This window comes from Branchiostoma lanceolatum, chromosome 2 (genome assembly GCF_035083965.1).
Source record: "Branchiostoma lanceolatum isolate klBraLanc5 chromosome 2, klBraLanc5.hap2, whole genome shotgun sequence".
NCBI classification, from domain to species: domain Eukaryota; kingdom Metazoa; phylum Chordata; class Leptocardii; order Amphioxiformes; family Branchiostomatidae; genus Branchiostoma; species Branchiostoma lanceolatum.
In genome coordinates, this window is record NC_089723.1 from 29,744,124 (window position 1) to 29,765,942 (window position 21,819).

The following is a 21,819-nucleotide window of genomic DNA, read 5'->3' on the forward strand; positions in this document are numbered from 1 at the left end:
GAAAGCATTCTTCCTTAAACTTCGCAAGGATGTGTGAATTACTTTCTTCCCAGCCCTCTGACCTATTTATAGAGATGTTACAAATAATGGTAGAAAATGGTAAGAAATTGTAAATAATGGTAGAATGCTGTTACCATTATTTAGAAACCATTGTAAATATCATATTCTACATCATGAATATTTCTAAAGTTTTAGAAAACGTAAGAAATATTTATAAAGTTGAAATCACATTCAAAATATTTCAAAAGTATCAAATCTCTTACACACATTCTAACAATAACTTGAAAATAGTTCTAAATTATGACAATAACAACCCTCGCGGTGACTCTATACACCATCACATGTAGGTTCCTGAAAAAGCTGCATGTAATTGTGAGAATACAATATACATGTAGCATCTACATTTTGCAAAAAAAGTAATACGGAAGTCAGTCCTTGAAATGTGGCTATGTAGGTTGTCATGGATAATAAAAATGGTCACCTGCTCAATTTTTGAGTGATTGGCCTTCTGGCATTGCTGACATAGTTTGTACATGTTGTCAATGTGGAATGAGAGCAATTTGTGAGAGACTGTCAGGTGGAATGAAAAGATCATTTGGTGTCCATACTTTCAGTTACATGTAAAAGTGACGTTGAAATTACAGGTGTTGAAAAACTGGGTGCAATTTTGTATGCACCTTTGTGTACCCGAAATTGCAGCTGTGCAACTTCTTGTCAGAAATCAGATCTTGAAAGACTGGGTGCAATTTTTTATGTACCTTTGTGTACCCAAAATTGCAGCCATGCACCTAATTTTTTACTATTGGTGCACTGGTGCACCTAGATATTTGTCTAGGGTTATGAATGTAAAGATACATGTACCATTGTTTACATTGTAATACTTATAGTACACAGCAAATTCTTGTCAGAAAAAGAAAACTTCTGTCATATATATTGTTTAAAGTTTTAAGCTAGATGTATAATTTCAGATTCAAGCTCTAAAAAGAGGCAGTAAGCTTTGTAATTCAGTTTTTCTGACATTAGGCCACACCAATTTTATTTGTTGATTCTCGGATTTAAAAAAAAAAACTTGAGCGACAGGCCAAAAAAAAATTAAAAAACTTTTGCAAATAGTCTGGGGTAAAGATAAGGGTTAGACATAAGTATAAGAGGATTTTCAAGTTTCAGCTTTGTATGGCTTGTTTTAATGCAATGCACCCTTTCTTTGATCTAGTACTATAATTTTAGTAACAACATTACCTTTTGCCATGTAATATATGGATTGATATTGAGAAATAGTTTTAATAAATGAAAAATTACAACTTATGATCAATGTGACCACTCCTTTTTAGGCATGTGCAGGCCTTTATAATCTATTTTGGTGGCTATTGAGTTTTACAACTGAACAGATAGTAAAATTGGGAGTAAAAATTTTTTGAATGGGAATAGCGACCACATTTTTTTTTCAAAATGGGAAAAACAGGACAGTCCATTCCGAGAAGCAACAAAAAAAATTGGCATGGCCTTATAGTTTATTGTATGTTGTGCACCCAATTTTTTTCTGTGTACCCAAATTTCTAGGCTAGGTACACCAGTGCACCTATACCCAAGAATGAATTCGGTGCCCTATATTAGTCACATGTCTTTGCAGGTTTGAGTAAAATGCTAGCTCCTTTTCGCATATTAGAAACATTAATTACAACCTATGCCATTGTTATCAATAAACAATAAACCTTGTTTCCTTTCCCAAGGACATATGCCTTTTCAACATGAAAGCAAATATAACAATAGAAGTTTATAAAGCCATTCATGGCTACAGTATTTTCTTGATTAAAGTATGCACCCCAATTAAAGTACGCACCCCTGATTTGGGGCTAGTTCCAGACAAATTTGCAGAACTGAAACATAAATTGCGCACCCCTTCTCCACTGATCTTGAACACATTTTGAACAGGATAAATTCAGTTCCTTCTATTATCTCCAGGTCATTTTTCCTATATCAAGGACTTCTACATAATGACATACCTTAGATTCATAAAAGATTCTCTTGTTTACTCCACCAACATCGTCTCTGCAAACTTGAAGATTGCCTACGACAAGTTACAAATTGGCAGGTATTGAGCCATGTATTGTTTAACCGTAGCTGGGTTCCAGGTTTGAAATTAAGCAAGGGTATGAGTTTGAGGTCCTTTTCTAATTTGTCCTGGCAATAACCTCAAATAAAGTACGCACCCTGACTTTAGCAATAATTTGTGCTGCCTTTTGAATTTTGAAATGTTTAAAAAGTGCATACTTTATTCGAGACAATACGGTACTTTATTTTGTTTTGTGGCTACATTATTGCAACACGTTTGTCCTTGAGTTGTGTAATATTGTTCTCATCAAATGGTAATTACTTATAAATTACATTTGTATCAGGTTTTGATTGTGAGAGAATATATATGGTACAGAAGCTCATGTTTTTGTAAGACTGTTATTCTTTATAACGTATATGGACAGAAAACAGAAGTTGATTTTAGCTGATATATATATATATATATATCATATACAACAATGCCTATCCCTTCCCCTTGTGTTTGGTGTTTTAGTCATTAAAGTTATTGTCAGGCACAATATATTCCTATGTACTGATGTTGAAATTCTGATCATCCCTGTCATAGCTGTCATTGCTCATAAAGAGAGATGATTTCTCTCTGCCTAAGCCTGAAGGCCCGAGAGGCCACAGAGAACCCAGCTGCCATGTTCAATTGTAGAGCATTAACTTGTGTGCATGCATTCTTGTACAATTTCAAGAGTATCATAACATGTTTTTTTGTGCTGCATGCATGAAAAAATCCAACTTTATTCCTGTTCACTGAAATTTACAATCACAAAGAGTAAAAGTAATTTTCCTATGTGAAAAAATATGCATAAGTCGTTCGTGCGTATAATGAATAGGGAACAAATACGTTACAAATTACTGCATGCAAAATACTTGGCCTTTCAGCCTTTAGATCTAGCCTGTGGTTGCTGTACAACATCAAAGTAGTAATTGTTCATTGCAGTGTTAAAGGTTGAATTGAAAATGATTTGTAGTAACTGCCATGTTTATTTTAGAATATGCATGGCACCGTTGTTAAGCAGGAAAAATGTGTTAATGAATGAATATTTGGCTTTTGGATTTTATTTTCACATCGCCTTTCATGTGCCCCTTTCCCTTTCCTTTCAAGAGCCTCTGTCACATTAAATTCAGTTGTATAATTCATTTATGGAAGGCCAGTATGGCAGGAGAAGTGTTTGTTGTCATAATAAGGTTTTTAGTATGCGCGTACATGTTCCGCCAGTTCAGCCAGGCCTGGAGCTGATTGTCAATATTCCCTAGCACGTTATGGAAGCAGTATTTCTCTTCCAAGTGGGGGACATGCACAGGAGGAATAATTTTTCTCCACAGAAACAATTTAGATGTATGAAAAATGGAATAATCAATCGATACTGAGAGCAAAAAATGCTTCTAAAGAAAATATTTACAAAGAAATTCCTACAGAAGAATTTAGGTTTGACGTTGAGACATGAATGCCATGGACCCCTGTTGGGACTTGCTAATGGTTTGACCCAGGGATTCTGTTTATACACGATGATCACGTCTTTCACAACCACCACCACCTCCTGCATGAATCCAGTCCCTTGCAACTCCAGCTGAAGCCATCTTGTACGATCTCTCCGACAACCTTTACCTGCCAAACTCAGCCTCCAAACAGCCTACAATACCTTCCCAAATAGTCTGTTGAAGCCCAGGAACTTTTGTGAGTCTGAACTTCCTTGATATGGTCTAACTGTATGTGCGTGTTCTGTCTGTGTTGTCAGTAGAGCCGTTTCAGTTATGTGCATTTTATCATGATAAGTGGTAACCCAAATGCATGCCTGTAATTTTACACCATCTGCGTAGCCCCTTCTTGTGAGAACTTGGCGTCAGGAAATATGCCTATGCAGTGAATCCCACATCAAAAGCATTGTAAAATAAGCTTGTAATGTTATTCCTTGCCTGATATACTTTAATTGTAAGTGTATATTTTTTTATATTTTGGTATTCTTAAAGAACATTTTATTGTGGATCTTTTACTGGGCATTTATATTTGAGAATCTGCATTTACAGGTACTTTACTAGACTATTCTCTGCTTTTGATTCTTATTTTAAATTTAGTTTATACGAAGGAAAACACTATAAGCTGTGATATACTGCACATGTACTCTACGTATATTGTATAGTTGAGTGGGGACAGGGCTATTCCCTACCAATATTAACAGTTGTCTGAGGTAGCAAGGTAGCGTAAAATCCTCAGTTTCATTGACATAAACAATAAGATTTTCATTTGATTGCAGAATCATACAGATTGTCTTGTGTTTTTCAGTGCGAAAATTGGAAATATAATATCTGCAGGAATAACAACTCTTTTTATGACAGTAGTGATATAAATGTAGACTATGTCTGAGCAAGGAGGTTTGAGTATATGTGTTAAAAGATGAAATGACGAACATGAAAAGATAAACCATGGATGTGAAAAATAATACCATGGATGTGAAAACAGAACCATGGATGTGAAAAAAGTCAAACTCTTTAAAGCCTTGCCACATGTACTATCATGATACTCAATATGCATAATTAATAGAGTAGCAAAGCTATTCAGAATACCTGTCATTCTTTGCAACAAGCAATAAATCAGCATAGGGATAACAACAAAGGCTGTATTAGCCAGTGTTATTCTCGTCTCTTTGCTGGGAAAGAATTTAGAATCTTGGCCAGTCACCAATTTGAGTTCTTGGTTGTCAAATGTACTGTATCAATGTATGATCTTCGGTATGCATCAAGTACAAAATTGAATGTTTGAAACCTGTCAGTTCAGGGAAGGCATAGGGTTCATTCTCTTTAAAATTCTTTCAGCTGTTACTGGGTTCCATCCAAATTCCATGGAATTCGTAATCCTACAGTATTGACTTGTGGCTTCTGTGGTAGTACTGGTATTTGGGTCTACATGTAGTATGATATACCACAGGATGTTTAAGCATGTTTCTTTAAGTTATTAATATCCCTCCCTATGCATTGTATAGTGGACAAGGAGAATACATTAATCATATATATATATCATACATGTATGTATACTTTTTCTTTCGCTTCCAAATTCGATTTATACATCTTCGTTGCACATACTGTTGTGAAAGGTACAAAAATGCACATGTACATACATGTACGTGTGCCCAATGTAAACATCATGCTACAGGTATATACATGAAGTATTTATTGCATCTTTTAAGAGCATATACATGGCTCTTCGATTAAGTGCTTCTTCCTGGTAGATTCAGTAATAACATATTAGGTGTTCTTCTTGTATCCAATGGTGTTCTTTCCATGACCATATATAGTATGGAATAAATACACCCCAGCCTGTCATTAACAGTAGGTTGAAACTGACGTCACTCCACGCAGAGTTATAATCAATCAGGTGTCCTGAGTTTGGAGCGTTCCATTTTGAGATATACATCAAAAGATTAATTAGCAACTAAATATAGAAACAACGTGTTTATCCTTATAGCCAGATATAAATACGAAAGGCGAATATTTGTCCAGGTTGATGCCAGGTTTGTGGTAAGGAGGTTCATGGTGAAATTTTTCCTGTTTTTTAGTTATGCAGCAATTTGTGCTTGATTTGCCAATTCCCGCAGTATGTTTCCTAGACTGACTACTGTAAAGTCACTAATGAAGCTTTGCTAGTCATCGTTCATACAGATCAGATAATTTTCTTAATTTTTTCCTGTTTTTTTTTTTTCAATTGTTGAGTGGATTGAAGGAAATTGCATGCATGCTTTCAGTAGAAATTGGAAAAAGTGACTTTTTTGGACAGGATTTTATGTATTACCAATTGAAAGCATTTATGTCTCTGTAGACATTTTTGAAAATGGTAGCATGATCCCATGTAACATTATCTTGAACCTCCTTAAGTTTGAAACTTGTGTCTTGAAACAACAGCTGTCACGCAAGTATGATTCCTTCCGTTGCATGCAGTTTGTGGACCACATTTTCTCAAGGTATGGTTCAAGAAGCAAACAAACAAACAAACAAACGTTACTGCAGTAAAACATTGCGTTTTACGATATTCAACCTCCATGATTTAATCACGAATGAAGGTATTGTTTTCTTTGACTGTGTGTGTGTTAATGTGAGTATGTGTGTGTGTTCAAGAATTTGAAGCTATTGATGGATTGTGATAATATTTGCCATGGTTCACATTCATTGAACGAGTTCTTAGTTAGTTAGAGATGTTAGAATTCTGTGACATGCGTACATGCAAGCCACATGTTAAGTGTATTTCATACTTAGAAAAACACCACACGGACAGTCATTTGTATCTCGTGGGAAAACTTCCAACTCATTGCCTAACTATAACGACAAGTTCTTTCTGTCTTTCAGGGTGGCTTTGTGTAGTCTTTTCTGTTATTGAGACTCTAACCCCCAGTTGTAAGTGACAGATGGTGGTTGGAATAAAGTACAATGTAGAGCATTGGTGTCCTGAATAGCTGTTACTAGTGTTAGTGATCTAAACTACATGTACTCTTCCTGGAGGCCTTATGAAAATTGAAAGTTCAAGGGATACATTTGTACTTTATTTATAACATACAGGAGTGTCACTAATTGTACAATTAGCCATGCAATGTTAAACCCCTCCTAAGTATAACGGTGAATACAAATGTATGTGGGTTTCGCTGAGTAACTGTGCATGGTAGATGTAGACTAGTTTTTTGTTCGTTTGCCTGGTTTTCCACAAGGCACTGCACGGAAGTTTTGTACATTTTTGTACAAGCTGTGTAAGACCAGACTGGTAGGTTTGATCCATGCACACTGGGAAGGACCCTTACTCTTATCAATAAGTGTGGTGGGTTCTTTAATATGCGCAAGGTGAGGCTCTTCTCAATATTACAGGACCTGAAGAAATACAGTACTCATTTTCAAGTGAGTTAATGTCTAATGTGTTTAAAAGGTGTCTTTCCCAGGGGCACAACTTTGGGACCGGGTTCAAACCCATAACTGTTACCGTAACCACTAGACCACCATGTTACCAAATTTGACATATTGTTGAATGTGTATTTCAGGTGAGGAGGCCCCATCTTCCTCGTCCTCGCAGAGTGTGGTGTCGCCGGACCCGACGGGGCAGCAGAGTCGCAAGAGGAAGCAAGGCATGAAGGAGTGAGTACTGTGTACCCACATGTCTGTCAGTCTGGGATACACACACTTTCTCTCCTCCTACAGATACAGGTAGAAGATGGAATGCACGCACAAGATGAAAACTGTAAAATACACTGTCTTAGACAAAAGAAGGAATGCACATACAAGATGAAAACACTAGAATACACATTGTACCTATAGATGTTAACAACTGTTGAGCCTATCCAAAAAATAGCTTGTTGTAGCTGCAGAATATACTTTTAGTGTTAGCCACTTCCATGTACATTTATACACAAAGCTGCCTGAGGTACTTCAAGAAAGGCCTGGAATAGTGAGAATGTGCCCAAGCTTTGTTTTAGGTAATGCACGTATGTACGATGAGACAAGATTTAGGAACAGTGTTCTCGCCAGCCTGAAATTTTTACCCGTCATTTCAATTTTGCTTCAGGGAAGAACATATCGAGCCCCGAAGGCGCGAGGCGTCGCGCCGGAGGCGTGACCATGATAGGGGGGTCCGGGGGTATTCTCCCCCTGAAAATTTTGGAATCTAGACCCTCTGAAACGCTATTTCCTGCATTCTGAGGGGCAAATTTCTTGGTAGAATAAGCTTAGTTTAATGACATCTCTTTCGATGAAAAATTACACAAGGGTTTCAGGCTTAATTTTGGGGGGAGGCGTGCCGTCATCGCGGTAAGATCGAATGTTCACACACAAGCTACATTTCTATGTTGTATACAATCGGCAAAGAAAACAAAATCAAGCACAACAAAACTTTATTACGTATCTACGACCTACCAAAAATACACACAGAATAAGTCGGCAAAAATAAAATTTTTCAACACTTGTCCCGTATGCTCCCTGTAATTATTGAACATAATGAGGAATTTGACACCCTACTTTGAGAAAGAACGCCATAAAGACATCCATTTTTTTTCTCCCATGTTTTCCACGATTAATTTCTCTGGTAACTGCACTGAATGTCTTCAAAAGTTGTTGATTCAAGCCTTCCAACAGCCGCTTCGTCGTGCGATCCATGCGATCCCCGCCAATGAGTAGCGAGACTCGCATGTCATTGGTCGGTTTTTCTTGACGCGACGGAGACGACGCACTGTGATTGGTGGAATAGAATATCTGACGCCTGTTTACCATTTCTTACGGGTAGAAAGCGCATGCAACTCAGCCGCCGCGGCTTAAAACTTTAATAATGTTTTACAGATTACAGAAAGCCTGATAGCTATAGGAATATTTCTGAATTTTTAGGCTTCTTTGATAACAATAACTGACGGTGAACCATGAGGGACAAAACAGAAATAAACGTCAGCCCGATGCGACCAGCCAAAACTGTGGGGAGGGTGGCGCATGACGCCGAGTTTTCGGCGGCCACCAAATATCCACCACGGCGCTCTTTCTGTGTGGCTGGGGTTGTCGCCGGCGGGCATTAGAAATGATCTAGATCGCCCTCGTTGCGAACTTCCGGTGATCCTCTGGAGTTTTTGCAAAATTCTAAACTCTGTCTAAATATCTTTACACACCGATTTTTGTCCATTAAAAATGACGGGTTGGGCAAAAATTTTGCCCGTCATGCGCGACAAAAACCCGTCAAATGACGGGAGGACGGGCGCTGGCGAGAACACTGTGTAGGAATGACCAATATCAACATTCAGAAGACAGGAGTTGCGGTCATCATGTATCTGTCACGTACATGCTGAATTCAGAAGTCAATTGTTACCCATGCTTGGCTTGAAATGTAGGTAGCTCTTAATATGTGTGTTTCTGTGTCTGTGTTTGTGTGTGTATGCCGTGTGTGTTGTTGCATGCCTCTCACAGTCAAAGACCCCGTTCACACTCATTTTTTTCAATCGCGATTGAAGTATAATCGCGATTGTTCGATCCGATCGCGATTGAACGCAAAGAAACTTTTGCGTTCACACTGCTTTTGGCCAAGTGGATTAAAGTATGCCGTGATCCGATCGCGATTGAAGCACGATTGAAGCATGCTATCGGCGATCATCTGGTAAATGTTGTTGTTGTCCTTGTTTTGTGTCTATTTTTCCGCTAGACATTGTCACTTGGTGCGGTAAATGTCCCTCTTTCGGTGACATTTCCCCAGTTTGGCCTGCACCTCCTCTCTCCCCCAGATTGCGATGAGGACCCTGGTCTCCTCATCGCGCCATCTGCCACCAACTGAAGTTGCTGACGGAGTTTTATTCTTCTTCTTGGGCATTGTTGACGATGAAAAGTTGTTGTTGTTGTTGTTGTAAAAGAGCGATCTGACGTGCAGATTGGGTTTGTTTTCCCGCGCGATGCGAACTATGACCCCACGTACCCGCATGTATGACCTCCCACCCCCGGAACCAGCCGAAATCTCCGCCGATCGCGATGGAATGAATCGTAGTTGTGTTCACACTCAAAATTTGATAGGATTGGATTGGATCCGATCGCGATTAATCCAATCAAACTACCTCCGGAGGTAGTTACAATCCAATCGCGACTGGATCGTTTTGGATCGTTCCAATCGCGATTGGGAGCGTTCACACTGAAAAAATCAATCGCGATCGGATCGATTCAATCGCGATTATACTTCAATCGCGATTGAAAAAAATGAGTGTGAACGGGGTCAAAATTTAAATGTGATGCGTGTGGAGAAAAAGGCAGTAGGTTAGCCAGATAATGTTTCCTCATGAGCATGTCCGTTGTGATTGGTGGATTTCTTACCAGAACAAGACATTTTGCTGGTGGATGTATATTCTTGCTTTCCCAAAGCATATTGGAGTACATGTATTTTGAATCATTTTCACTCATTCAAAACATATTCTTCCACTATACACGGTATCGCTGAAATTTGTTTGCCAGATCGAAACAGTTGCTATATACTATGTAGATTTATATGTACATGCAGCAGCTACATGTAAGCTTCATTTTACCAGAATTTAGGTGGATACCTCACCCAAAGGTAAGTATTTTAGTAAAAACATTGTTAGGCAAACCGTAAATTAATAGACATATTAGATAATGTAATATTTCTCAGCTATTAGAGCCTCATAAGTCATAACTTTTGAAAACAGTATAAAAATCTGAGTGATATATTGTGATATGTTACAGTAACGGCATAACTTATAACTTAAAGGTTAAGAGAAATGGTTCTCGTTAACTTTATAATTAGGTATTGGCAGCTAAAAACCCCTTTATTGTGGACCCTGCTGTACCTAAGTAGGCAGGTTTATGCCCAGCCATGTCCTGTAAGGTATGATGGATAGGCAGGCCTACCGACTGTGACCTCTCTTATACCAGGGGTCACAAGAAACTGCGGCATTGACCGTTTTTCACACAATGGTCACGGAAGAAAGTTTTCAAAAAATCGTTAAACCTGATGATGACTGTAGTTTGCCAGGCTGTGAAGTGTCTACACGGGTAATAGAAGTTTGATCTATGGCTAAGCCTTTTACCCTACAGGCCATTCTGCACAAATTTTATCCTCCTCATACTTGTAATTTTGTATACCTAGTATTCTCTTTCGTTAGATTTGCTCAAGGACACTACCTGTTCTATAGGCAAGAGGTTAGTCAATAGCAACCCCCCCTAGGCCATTGTCAAAATATGTACTTGTAGTTGTACTTGTGGCTTGAAAAACCAAGCTTCAATTATAGCTTTTTTGTAAAATGTTCTTTTATCCAATGTGTTAGCTGTTATAGCATTAGTGTACATGTACTTGGCTAGAGCAGTTTTCTCTGTTGTAGTGCATCTTGACCATTAATGAACTTTAAACCACTACAAGTATAACACAAGCCAACATACCTTTCCCTATGAGGTCTCGGGAGTTGTTATACTAGCTTTTGGTACCATACATGCAGGAAAGAAGGGTTAGTACTACTGTAACAGTAGTACTACTATTAATACTACTCATTGACAATTATTGTTGATGGCAGGGAAATTATATGAAGTTACAAATTTAAAATGTTTTACATACAATGTACAGTAGGTTTACATGAACGGAGATTAGCAATAACAAGTACATTGTAATTATCAAGCTGTCTAACGAGCCTTATTGTTTTCTATGTCATGACATGTATGCAAATTTATTTCAGCTTCCAGAAACTGCCGAAGGAACTTTCTGTAGCAAGCATGGGGGGGGGGGGTATTATCCTTGATATGGCTTTTAATTTCAACATGGCAAGACTGCAAAATAGATATTATCCAGACAACTGAAGTTTCCATGGGAAAGAATTTTCCAAAACCCAACCTTAGATCCCCAAAATAAAGAAGAAGGAAAACATGATACTTTTGAGCTGAGTTGTAGCCTACAAATTTGTCAATGAATTAATGAACTTTATTGTATAACAGTGGTACAAGGAACAAAGTATGGCAAAGTAACAATTCTAAGAGATAACTCTAATATACATTTTTTTATGGAAACACTAATTGTAATTACTTAGTAACGAAGGGGAAGTACTAATCAGGCTAACTTAAAGTAAATTTTTTCACATTATCAGAATTATTTCCGTACGTTTTGACCCCGTTTCTTTGCGACCTTTTCATTTGACCTACGGTTATTTCTTATTTTGCAGGGGAGAGTTTGATGACGATGATTACAGCCAGGGTGGGTCACACTCACAGGGCACCAAGTATGCCAGGTGAGGTCAAAGGTTGAAGGTCACCTCTTTTGGTAAAGCACAAAGCCGTCAAGCTTCTGTATAGTACTTGTTTTTCTCTTCCAAACCTCACCTGATCAGAGCAACCATCAAGTGTCTCTGTACAAAGTGGCTTCTCGGTGTGCTTTTAAATGTACTTTTGCACCGCTTCAGCCGAGCAAAAGTTGGACATCTTCTTTCCACAACCGTGATTTTCTTATCTCTACTCCTCTCTGAACTTTCCTCCTTGACCTTGCAGAAGAAAAGTGGTAACTGTGAATGTGGCTCTTCCTTGTCTCGCTCTCTGGCACAATTCTTTCTCTTGACTTCACTTAAGACGCACAGAAGGTGCAACGTTGCATGTTGCATTTTTGGTGGACTTTGAGTAGCTAGAGTAAACCTTTGAATGTTTCCAAGACATAAACGGGCTTGCAGAGCTATATGTATAATGTTGCCTGTTTAAATCTTCAAATAATTGTATGCATGAGAAATGGCAATGTCGAATCAAATTCTTGATTGCAATTAGTGGCAACTTGATAGTATGTATTCAATGTTCTGAGGAACAGAATTTACATTGTGCACCCTTGACTGATGTGCAACATTTCTTATGCAAACAACCAGTTTAACACTAATCTAATCTTATATAAACCTCTGCATTTTCTACTTGCCAGTTTCAATAGCACTACTATCCTTGTGTCTCATTACTATACTACATGTATGTACTAGTTTAACATCTACCGGTAAACATATTTAATTGCATACCCCATCTTAATCTCTGCTCTGTGGCTTGCTTGCTGGTGTGGTCATCTCTCACTTCTTGGTGTTAGGTGTTAGATAGTCTCGTCTATATACGGTACGTGTATGTTAAGCTTTTAAAAACAATGTGATCAACTTTGTGTGTGGTTGCAATATCAGTTTCCACATTCTGATCTTAATTTTTGGTACAGAGAGATTACTTTTACTTTGCAGTGTTGTCAAAGTTTTCTTGAAAAATATTAGCTTCTTTGATTTTTTTTCCAAATCAACATTGAGAAGAAAAACAGGTGTATAATGTTTAAGTTTGGGTTTGAGGGAGTTTGAAGTCTTTCCATTATGGAAATTGTGATTTGAAAGGTTTTTCAATCAGCTAGAGAATGCCTGAAGAGAATTAAAGTCTTCAGGAACAGAAAACTAGAAACAAATAATGTCACAAAGCTCCGTCAGATAAAACTCTTTTTTTTTGTCATCTCAAATTTTACCACAGTGAAATACATGTAGTGTGTGATGTTGAATTTTATACAAAGGATGCTTTGAACATTTGGCTCTTTAATGTCACATATGCTTCTCTACATGCTGAATCATCAAATGCTGTCTGTACTATATCCAACAATTCAACAAAAAGCACATTGTATTCTGTTACAGTATCAAAAACTTGTTTTTCTGCTAACGAAAAATGTAATTTGAAATCTACCAGTACTGCATAACACTCACAGAAATTTGATATGAGGTTATGTTAACATTACGTTTTTAGTAACACTAAGCCTACAATCATGTAGTTCTTTATTCAGCACTTTTCTTCTATGCTGCAACATCCAGTGACCAATGACATCGAATGTATCACCCTGAACAGACTTAAGTACAAGGACATTCAAGTTTATACAGATTTAAAGCCTCTTTGTTAACAGCATGTTATTTGTCTTTGCCTTTGACTAACCTTTCTGTCAGAAATATATTTGGTGCTCACTGCTCAGGAGCATGAATGAATGGTCACTGTATCTTGCGCCATAGTTTAGATCATTCACGGAAAGGTTCAAGAGCCACATTCAGAAATGTTCTTGTTTTGGCTTACGCTTTGTTGGACACTAAGTTTCTTTGATGAAAAAGAAAAACAGCAGCCGGACAAACTGCATCCCTACAAAAAGGCAAACGTTGGGCCGTGGTCTTGGTTCAGGCTGATTCTTGATTGTTGCTCCTTTGTCAGGCGCGATGGTTGTGAGAAAGGCGAGAACGATAAGGAAAGGTTCGCAAGGTGGGTCAGACCTGTGGGCGCCACGCAGCAGCCCATTCTTTGGTTCCTTCTTTCCTTCTCATTTCTTTTCTCTTTCGTTCACTCTGTTGCTTGTGTGATCTTGTTCACTTTGCTTGCTAAAAACTCTGCATAATTCAGTCAAAACTTAACATGATAACTTAGCTGTAGAGCACTGTAAAGCTTGCTTAAGCTCTAATAAGCTGTAGATCTGTCCCTTCGCTCTGTATCTCCAAGGCTTAGGCTCTCTGCACTGTACTTACCCTCCGCCTTTGACAGTTTGATTGACACTTCACCTTCAACTCAAAATCTTTCATCTGCTCTCCAGGAATCTCTATTATCATAAGTTATGCTGGATTGATTTTGATGATATTCTGCATAAGGTGATAATGAACTTGACAAGCATTGTGATATGTCGGATTTATGTCAAGTGTTTTAACCACAGTGGTGATACTTTGATTACAGGGAATGCACAATATGTTGCAAATGTCACTTACAATGTCTGACCAACGCATTGGTGTTAACATTTGATTCTATCAACAGTGAACAGTTCCCAAACTTCCCATGATTATGCAATTGTGCTTAACTTTGTTTCTTAGCAGATCATACAGATGGTGCTGTAAGAGTAGTGAGCAGTGTTGTTCTGTAATTACAAACTCTTTAGAACTTACCAACCAAAAGAGGATGAATGACCAATTCCAGATCCTAGATTTGTCAATATTGTGTATGTAGCCAAATTGTAGATAGCAAAATGTGTGTAGTCTTTGCCAAAGTTGTATGTTTTTTTAAATATATACATGTAAATCAAAGCAGTGGTATTATTATTTGTACTGTAGTGTATACATGTACTGCCTTATGTTGTGGTCACTACATGAAGAGATCACTCTATTACAGCATAAGTCTTTACATTGGACACATTCATACAGTCACATTCGTTGTACAATTTGTTGTTGTTGTACATGTACATTTTGTACTGTTGCAATATTGGCAATGACAGAACTTACCGTCAACAACCTTTTCTGTCACATGACTGCTGAATTTGTACGACACATGTACATCTTGTAAACACATCATCACATGTGATCAGGACCTCACAAAAATGTACAAAAATGTAGGTTGAGAAACTTGGCATGTATATGAACGTCATGTATGGGTAAGAGAGTGATTGAAGGACTGAGATTAGTGGGAATGAACCGTCAACCTTTGGATTAGTGTCAAATGAAAGTTTCACATGCTTCTGTAACAGGAAGCTATATCGTACAAATGTATATGACTTACCTTCTTCTAAAAAGGAACATTTTCTGTTATGATACTAACATTTTTATAACCCTAGTGACGTGTACAAACTATAACTACAATATAATAATCTCTTCTAAAGGCAACCTGAACACAAGACAACCCTTTGTTTCAAACTTTGTAGTGGAAGAAGTGTATTTCTTGTCTCTTGCAGAGAAAACCACAGCGAGATTGAGCGACGCAGGCGTAACAAGATGACAGCGTACATCGCTGAGCTGTCGGACATGGTTCCCACGTGCAGCGCCCTGGCACGGAAACCCGACAAGCTGACAATCCTGCGTATGGCTGTGTCACACATGAAGTCCCTCAGAGGTGAGTATGGTGTTGGGGCATGTGTACTCTTACTAGCTAATGACAGGGCTCGAGATTCATTTTGGGGAATAGGTGCACTGGTGCTCCTAACCTAAATATTTAGTGGCACCGAACAAATTTTTGGGTGCACAACATACATGTAAAATAAAGTAGACTGTCAGCTTAACATATTGACCAATCCTGCTGCCTTAAGAATCTGTAATTCTATAGCTCACTTCAAAATTTTAAACAAGTAGTACATCAAAGTTCAACAAAGTTTTTATTACTTTTTCTGACTCTTAAATTTGAAGAATATTCTGAAGACTAGACAAGTGTACAATTATAGTACCTTTACCCTATAGCCTACAAAAATATCTAGGTGCACTGGTGCACCCACAGTTGAAAATTAGATGCACAGCTCCAGTTTTAGGTTCATGAAAGTGCACATGCACCCAGTATTTCGAGCCCTGAATGATATATTCATTTTGTGATTGAATCATAAATTAAAGGATTTCTTGTTGCGACTTATAGCAGGGAAAGTACTTGAAAACAGTGACTTTGTATGTTTTGTGTTTCTGCCAGGAACAGGTAACACCAGTACTGAGGGGACCTACAAGCCCTCCTTCCTCACCGACCAGGAGCTCAAGCACCTTATACTGGAGGTAAGGGAAATGTCTCACTCACCTTCCATCATCACTGTAACAGGTACTCGTAGGTGCTGACGATGTTGGTGTCCTATTTGCATTTCAATGAATTTTACTTCAAGTGTATTTTTGTGTTTTATTGATACTGTTGTTGATAAGTCTTCTGAGTTCTGGCATTGTCTTCTTTGAGCTATAGACATTCAATAGTGGTTGTTTGAGAGGGCCAGAAGATCTTTAAATGTTAATAAAAAGAGCTATGATTCACTGAAATGCAAATAGACACCAACGAAGGAGGTTTGGGGACACCAAAATGGCCGCAGACACATGCAATGCCATCACGTGAAAAGGCTATTACTAGGAATGACAATCATGTTGCAAAGCTACATCAATACCAATGTGTATCTTTATTTCTCCATTAGTAATAGACTGAGTATTGCTGTAAGGATACATCTACATGTAGACCTACATGTACCATACCGATATATTTTATATAGTAGAAGGCATCAGAAAGAGACTTAGTTTGTAAGTGATGTCTGTGTGTTTTGTAGGCAGCTGATGGTTTCCTGTATGTGTCGGCGTGCGAGACTGGTAGAATCATCTACGTATCAGACTCCGTGGTGCCGGTCCTCAACCAATCACAGGTTAGTATCATTTTCTAGCATTGTCCTTAGATACACCCTAATTAATAGACAGGTGCAAGTGCCTATAGTGGAAAATTCAGTCTGCACAAATTGTCGTAAAGAGTGTCACCTCTCTCTTATACTTGGAAACAGTCAATAGTAGATGTAGTAAACTTTATTCACAATGTCATGCAAAATAAGTCATCAATTGTGAAAGGAGTGTTTGCAAAAGTAATGAACAAAATAACTTTTTCCACAACACACCAATGGCCACAGAATAACATTTGTCCTACCGGTATTAGAAGTGATGTGGTAGAGATTTTGAAACAAACATTTCTTAAATTTACAGTTTAGTATCCTTCTGTTGCAATATGTAACTTTGTGCAACATTTTTCTGAATGTTATAGAAATATAGGATATCTTTGAGAGCATAATTGTGCCTACTGCTTTTTATCTTGTACAATATGATATTTTTGTGACTTTTATGATAGTTAAAAAGAGTTCAAAATATTGCAAGGAAAACTCACTTGATATGTGCAGAATATCTGACTTTGGTGGGTTAATCAATTATCTTCTTCATGACATTTCCAGTCGGACTGGTTTGGGTCGACCTTGTACGACCTTGTCCACCCCGATGATGTGGAGAAGGTTCGTGAGCAGCTCAGCACCGCGGAGAACCCCAATCAGGGGCGTATTCTGGACCTCAAGAGTAAGGCCTTTCTCTGCCTTTTAGACCGTGTTGATTTGATTATATGGATAATGTCCTCTGGGGACCCCAAAGCTGATGCGAGTGTGCAGAAAAAAAGTTGCCTTCGTTAATGGAATCTACGTCATCAGGAAGGATGAAGGAAACTAAACACACAGAGTGTGGTATACCAAAATATGGATTGTTCATTTTTGTTTTTTTTAAACTTCTTTTTGGCTCTAGAAGTGACTTTGATATATTCAACGACGTTAGTATCCATGTCCCTGAATATTTTTTTGGATTTTTTTTAATTTTGCAGCAGCTTTTTACAATTTTACAGTATGGCCGAAAACATTTTTTTGTCAAATATTGATGTGCACACGAATGTCATCCATATGATCAAATCAGTGGGGTCGTGTGGCGCAACGGCAGAGCGTTTGACTCAGAATCAAGAGGTCCCGAGTTCGAATCCTGTCATGTCACCGATCTTGTGCCCTTGGGAAAGGCACTTTACACGACTTTCCTCACTCCACCCAGGTGTAAATGGGTACCTGACTTCGGTCGGGGAAAGTCGTATTGAGGTCACCTGGTGGCGCCGAATGGCAGCCGCCCAGACCCTTGCGACAGTTCCACAAAATGCAAGTGTGGAATAGATATTATATATGTTGTGTATTATGTGAAACCTGTAATACCCTGCATCAATTCAGCGCTAGAAAGGCTGCCATTGCGGGTAATTTCTGACCAATAAAAAACCAATATGGCCTTATATGTAAACCATGACCTTTCCTGATGTACAGTACCATTATGGTTGCAACATCAATTAGCAATATTTGAGGCATAGGTCAGATAGATAAAACTGTTCGCAGAAATCGGGAGATGAGCCTATGACCTTTTCAGGTGTACCATTACTACTGTAATTAGTACTACTAGGGGCATAGGTCATGTAGATATAACTGTTCTCAGAAAACAGAGCTAGAGAGAAGGGCCTTTCGGTGGCATATGTCACAGTAGAGATGATACATGTAGGTTATGTATATCTATCTGTTCTCAGAAACCAAGAGATGTGCCTTTGAAAAAGAAGGATGCTGTACCCATTACGAATTTGACGTTATCTGATGTGTAGTTGCTACAGTCACAGTAACTAGTAATTAGTACTATTGGAGGCATACAGGTCATTTAGATGTAACAGAAGACAGACAGAAGAGCCTTTGAAAAAGAAGCAGTGTGACACTATATAATTGTACTAAACAGTAATTAGAAATATTGGAAGCATACAATCATGAACTTGTACATGTAGTTATACTGTTCAGTTCGGTTCATCCTTTGTTGTGAGGTGACACATGTTAAATGTGCTGCAAGGCTTTTCTCAGTTTGATGATGAAATTGCCTTTTATTTGGGATGGCATGTGACCAGTAAATATTTCTTTAGACTGAGTATGAAAAACTGAGTGCTAGCAGTAGTGAAGTTAAAAGTCCTACTATTAAAGCACCAAACAGTTGACTTCTTCGATACAAACTCTAGTTCAGTACAAAGAAACACTGACAATGATTGTGGCATGTGATGTGCTGAGTTAAAACCTATCCTCCTTTCTTTTCAGCTGGAACAGTGAAGAAAGAAGGGCACCAGTGTAAGTACACTGTACTTTGGACTTATGATGATTTTAAACTGTATGATGATTTTAAACTGCTTGTTTATATGCCTTGACTTGAATCTTTTTATCCACTGTAAAAATGAATGTTGAATGTGCTTCATCTTTTCTTGTCAGCTTTTCTGTTGAAGGTACTATAAGTGTGGAACAGTGTGTATGGAAACTTCAAGGCAATAACTGTCAGTATGACAAATATGAGGAATGTGTATACAAGAAACAAACAGTATAGGCAGCAAATAGAATGTTTCCCCCCATCTGTTTTTCTACAGCGTCCATTCGTCTGTGCATGGGGTCCCGCCGTGGGTTTATCTGTCGTATGAGGGTCGGCAACGCCATCCACGACCCTTCCCAGCATTCCCGGCTCGCTCACATCCGACAGCGGAATGGTCTGGGTCCGCCGGGGAAGGATGGGGATCAGTATGCCGTGGTACACTGCACGGGATACATCAAGTCATGGCCGCCTACCGGTAAGGGCTGTACCAAATAAACATCTAGGGGGCAAGGCAACAGTCTGCAAATGTATTTCCTTAGAATATATCAGTTAACAGTAACAACTTGGCAGTGAAAAACATAACCCTGTTATGCTAAACAAGCCTGTTGTGTTATATGTTACAAAAAGTTGGAAATTCCTTTTTCCAGTTTGGTATCATAGTCTGGCTGCGAATTAAAACATGAACAAAATTGCAATGTTTCTGTAGTGCAAAGGAAGAGCAGAAAATTGAGTTTGAAGTAACAATTCTACTGTTTCAGGTTTTAGACTTGTATTGGAAAAAAAGTACACTTGGTCGGTCAGTTTTCAGACTGCTGTCTTCCCTTTTTTGTCTGTGTGAAAAAAAGCATTGAAAACTAGTCACATTGTAGATACATGTACGTGTTACATGCAAACAGGTGCTTCAGACCCTACATGTAGATCTTTTCACAGATCCCATTGCCTGCTGAGAGAGGTGAGGCACTATGGGTATCACAGGGGCAACATCATGGTACCGGGTAATGTTGTTTGTCCTCTGCACTACCCATAGTGCCCTGCGTCTTCCAGCAGGCAATGGGATCCATGAAAAGGATTATGCACAAGTTCCAGGCTATTGTATAGCTGGAGGTTATATCATTAGAGTCCCCCAAAAAACTTTGGTATTTAGTGTATATAAGTTCCATCTGATATTCAACTATTGTGACATTGATACCCCCTCATTCACTGTGTGTATAGTTTCTTGTTATGTTGCTGAATATATGCTACTCCTCACTATCACCCCACCTAACCAACATTTTTTGTTCACTCTCTGATTAAATTCTTAACACAGCAGTGAATGTATGACCTTCCTGTAACTAAAATAGATGCTAGTATGTCTGCCTATTGTATGTCTACCTTTTTCCTTAAAGTTAGTCTAAGAGTTTCTGTAAGAGGTTTATATTTTCTACTTGCATGAGGCAGTTATGTTGTGGACGTTTAGAAATAATAAAAGTAGGCAAAAGTATTTATGAACTCAAGGTACCAGGACTGGTTGTATGATGGCTTTGGTGTAATGCCAGGTGAAGGCAGTGATATCTGAAGTCACACTGCAGGACCTAAGTTCAGGGCTTAGCTTTAGATTACTTATTTCATTTTAGGTGTCATAAAATAGAGTTGTAAGACAACTGTGAAAATCATTAGCTTGCTTAATAAGAGCATTTTCTTCTGAGTTTGAGGTCTAAATCATATTAGAAACCTAACCTACTCCAAAAAAGGTAGACTAGTTCTAGGAAGTAGTCATTTCTGAATTTAGTTAAACTCAGTGTCCGTCACCCATACATTGTAGAACACAGTATCGGTGCTAACTGTCCTTTTGTTAGGGGTTAAACTTAAACAAGGCAGCTTAAAACATTATAAGTCTTCATTTTTCTTAACTTAAATAATTCTTTTTTGTGGGCATTATTTACTAATTCCTCTTCCTTCATACTTGCAGAAACTGTTTTTTTTTTTCATTTTCCCTTCAGTATATCATTTTAATGTTTCTAGTTCAGGGATGACCAAATGAATACATCATAAGTCCATCCCCCAAAGTAGTGCATGCTGCTTGTGATTGTAAGCACGAATGAATGGCATGATTACAAAATCAGTGAAACCCGAATCAGAAATGAGATGAGCGCTGTGATTTGATGATTGAACAATGCTGTGATTCTTGTTTTTGACTCCAGGAAAGCTTGCCGCTAAGCTGGTCAATGCAGGTACGTTAGTGGCGAGGAAAGCCCGGGTTTATAATTGAATAATGTGGCTTTGTGGTCTGTGGGTTCAATTCGGGTGTCTTCTTACAATTTTTTTTTTCAGAGAGCCCTTTGCATGTCAAAAAAATGGATACTGCTTTGTATGCATTTTGTTATATGAGCTGTCTGTAAAATGGTTGCTTCAAGTAGAAATGAAAATGATTTACTGGGTTAAGTATTTTGTTGCATGTCAGATGATTATTTGAATGATTTGTACATCCGCTCAGCATTGTTGGTCAGCATCGGTCAGACCAGTGCATTGAACAGGAATATAATTCACAGTGGGTGATTCTGGCATACATGCATATACAATGTATGTTGGTATAATTCAATAACATGTTGGCTATTAATGTATTGGCTGAATGGTATGTATTGAGGTCAATGTGTATGTGTGCATCATTTGATCATGCATACATACATTGGGACATATGTGAACTAAAGTGCACAAATTGACCATGATGTAAGATTCATCTCAGTGTCTTTTGAATTTCTTTGGCTGCTAGATTTTGAGTACAAACTGAACGACATTTTAACAACATGTATCACTGCCAGTATTACTAAGGCTAGTGCAAATGGGAAAAGAACACTGC

The 21,819-nt window shown here is 38.2% G+C and overlaps 1 protein-coding gene across 10 annotated transcripts in view; it reads left to right on the forward strand.

The window, feature by feature from the left end:
* Nucleotides 1-21,819, forward strand: part of LOC136428494 (aryl hydrocarbon receptor nuclear translocator 2-like) — a 34,153-nt gene that overhangs the window by 4,103 nt on the left and 8,231 nt on the right. For 3 of the 10 annotated variants that reach the window (XM_066418049.1, XM_066418053.1, XM_066418057.1), the window contains exons 2-11: nucleotides 7,101-7,194; nucleotides 11,739-11,804; nucleotides 13,762-13,809; nucleotides 15,257-15,414; nucleotides 15,976-16,055; nucleotides 16,586-16,678; nucleotides 17,249-17,366; nucleotides 18,941-18,970; nucleotides 19,261-19,458; nucleotides 21,164-21,193. In XM_066418049.1, the coding sequence (XP_066274146.1) occupies nucleotides 7,101-7,194; nucleotides 11,739-11,804; nucleotides 13,762-13,809; nucleotides 15,257-15,414; nucleotides 15,976-16,055; nucleotides 16,586-16,678; nucleotides 17,249-17,366; nucleotides 18,941-18,970; nucleotides 19,261-19,458; nucleotides 21,164-21,193 (915 nt within the window). Of the gene's footprint in view, nucleotides 1-3,594; nucleotides 3,761-7,100; nucleotides 7,195-11,738; nucleotides 11,805-13,761; nucleotides 13,810-15,256; nucleotides 15,415-15,975; nucleotides 16,056-16,585; nucleotides 16,679-17,248; nucleotides 17,367-18,940; nucleotides 18,971-19,260; nucleotides 19,459-21,163; nucleotides 21,194-21,819 lie in introns of those variants that run through there. The other 7 variants (XM_066418052.1, XM_066418054.1, XM_066418056.1 and 4 more) reach the window with 6 other exon arrangements.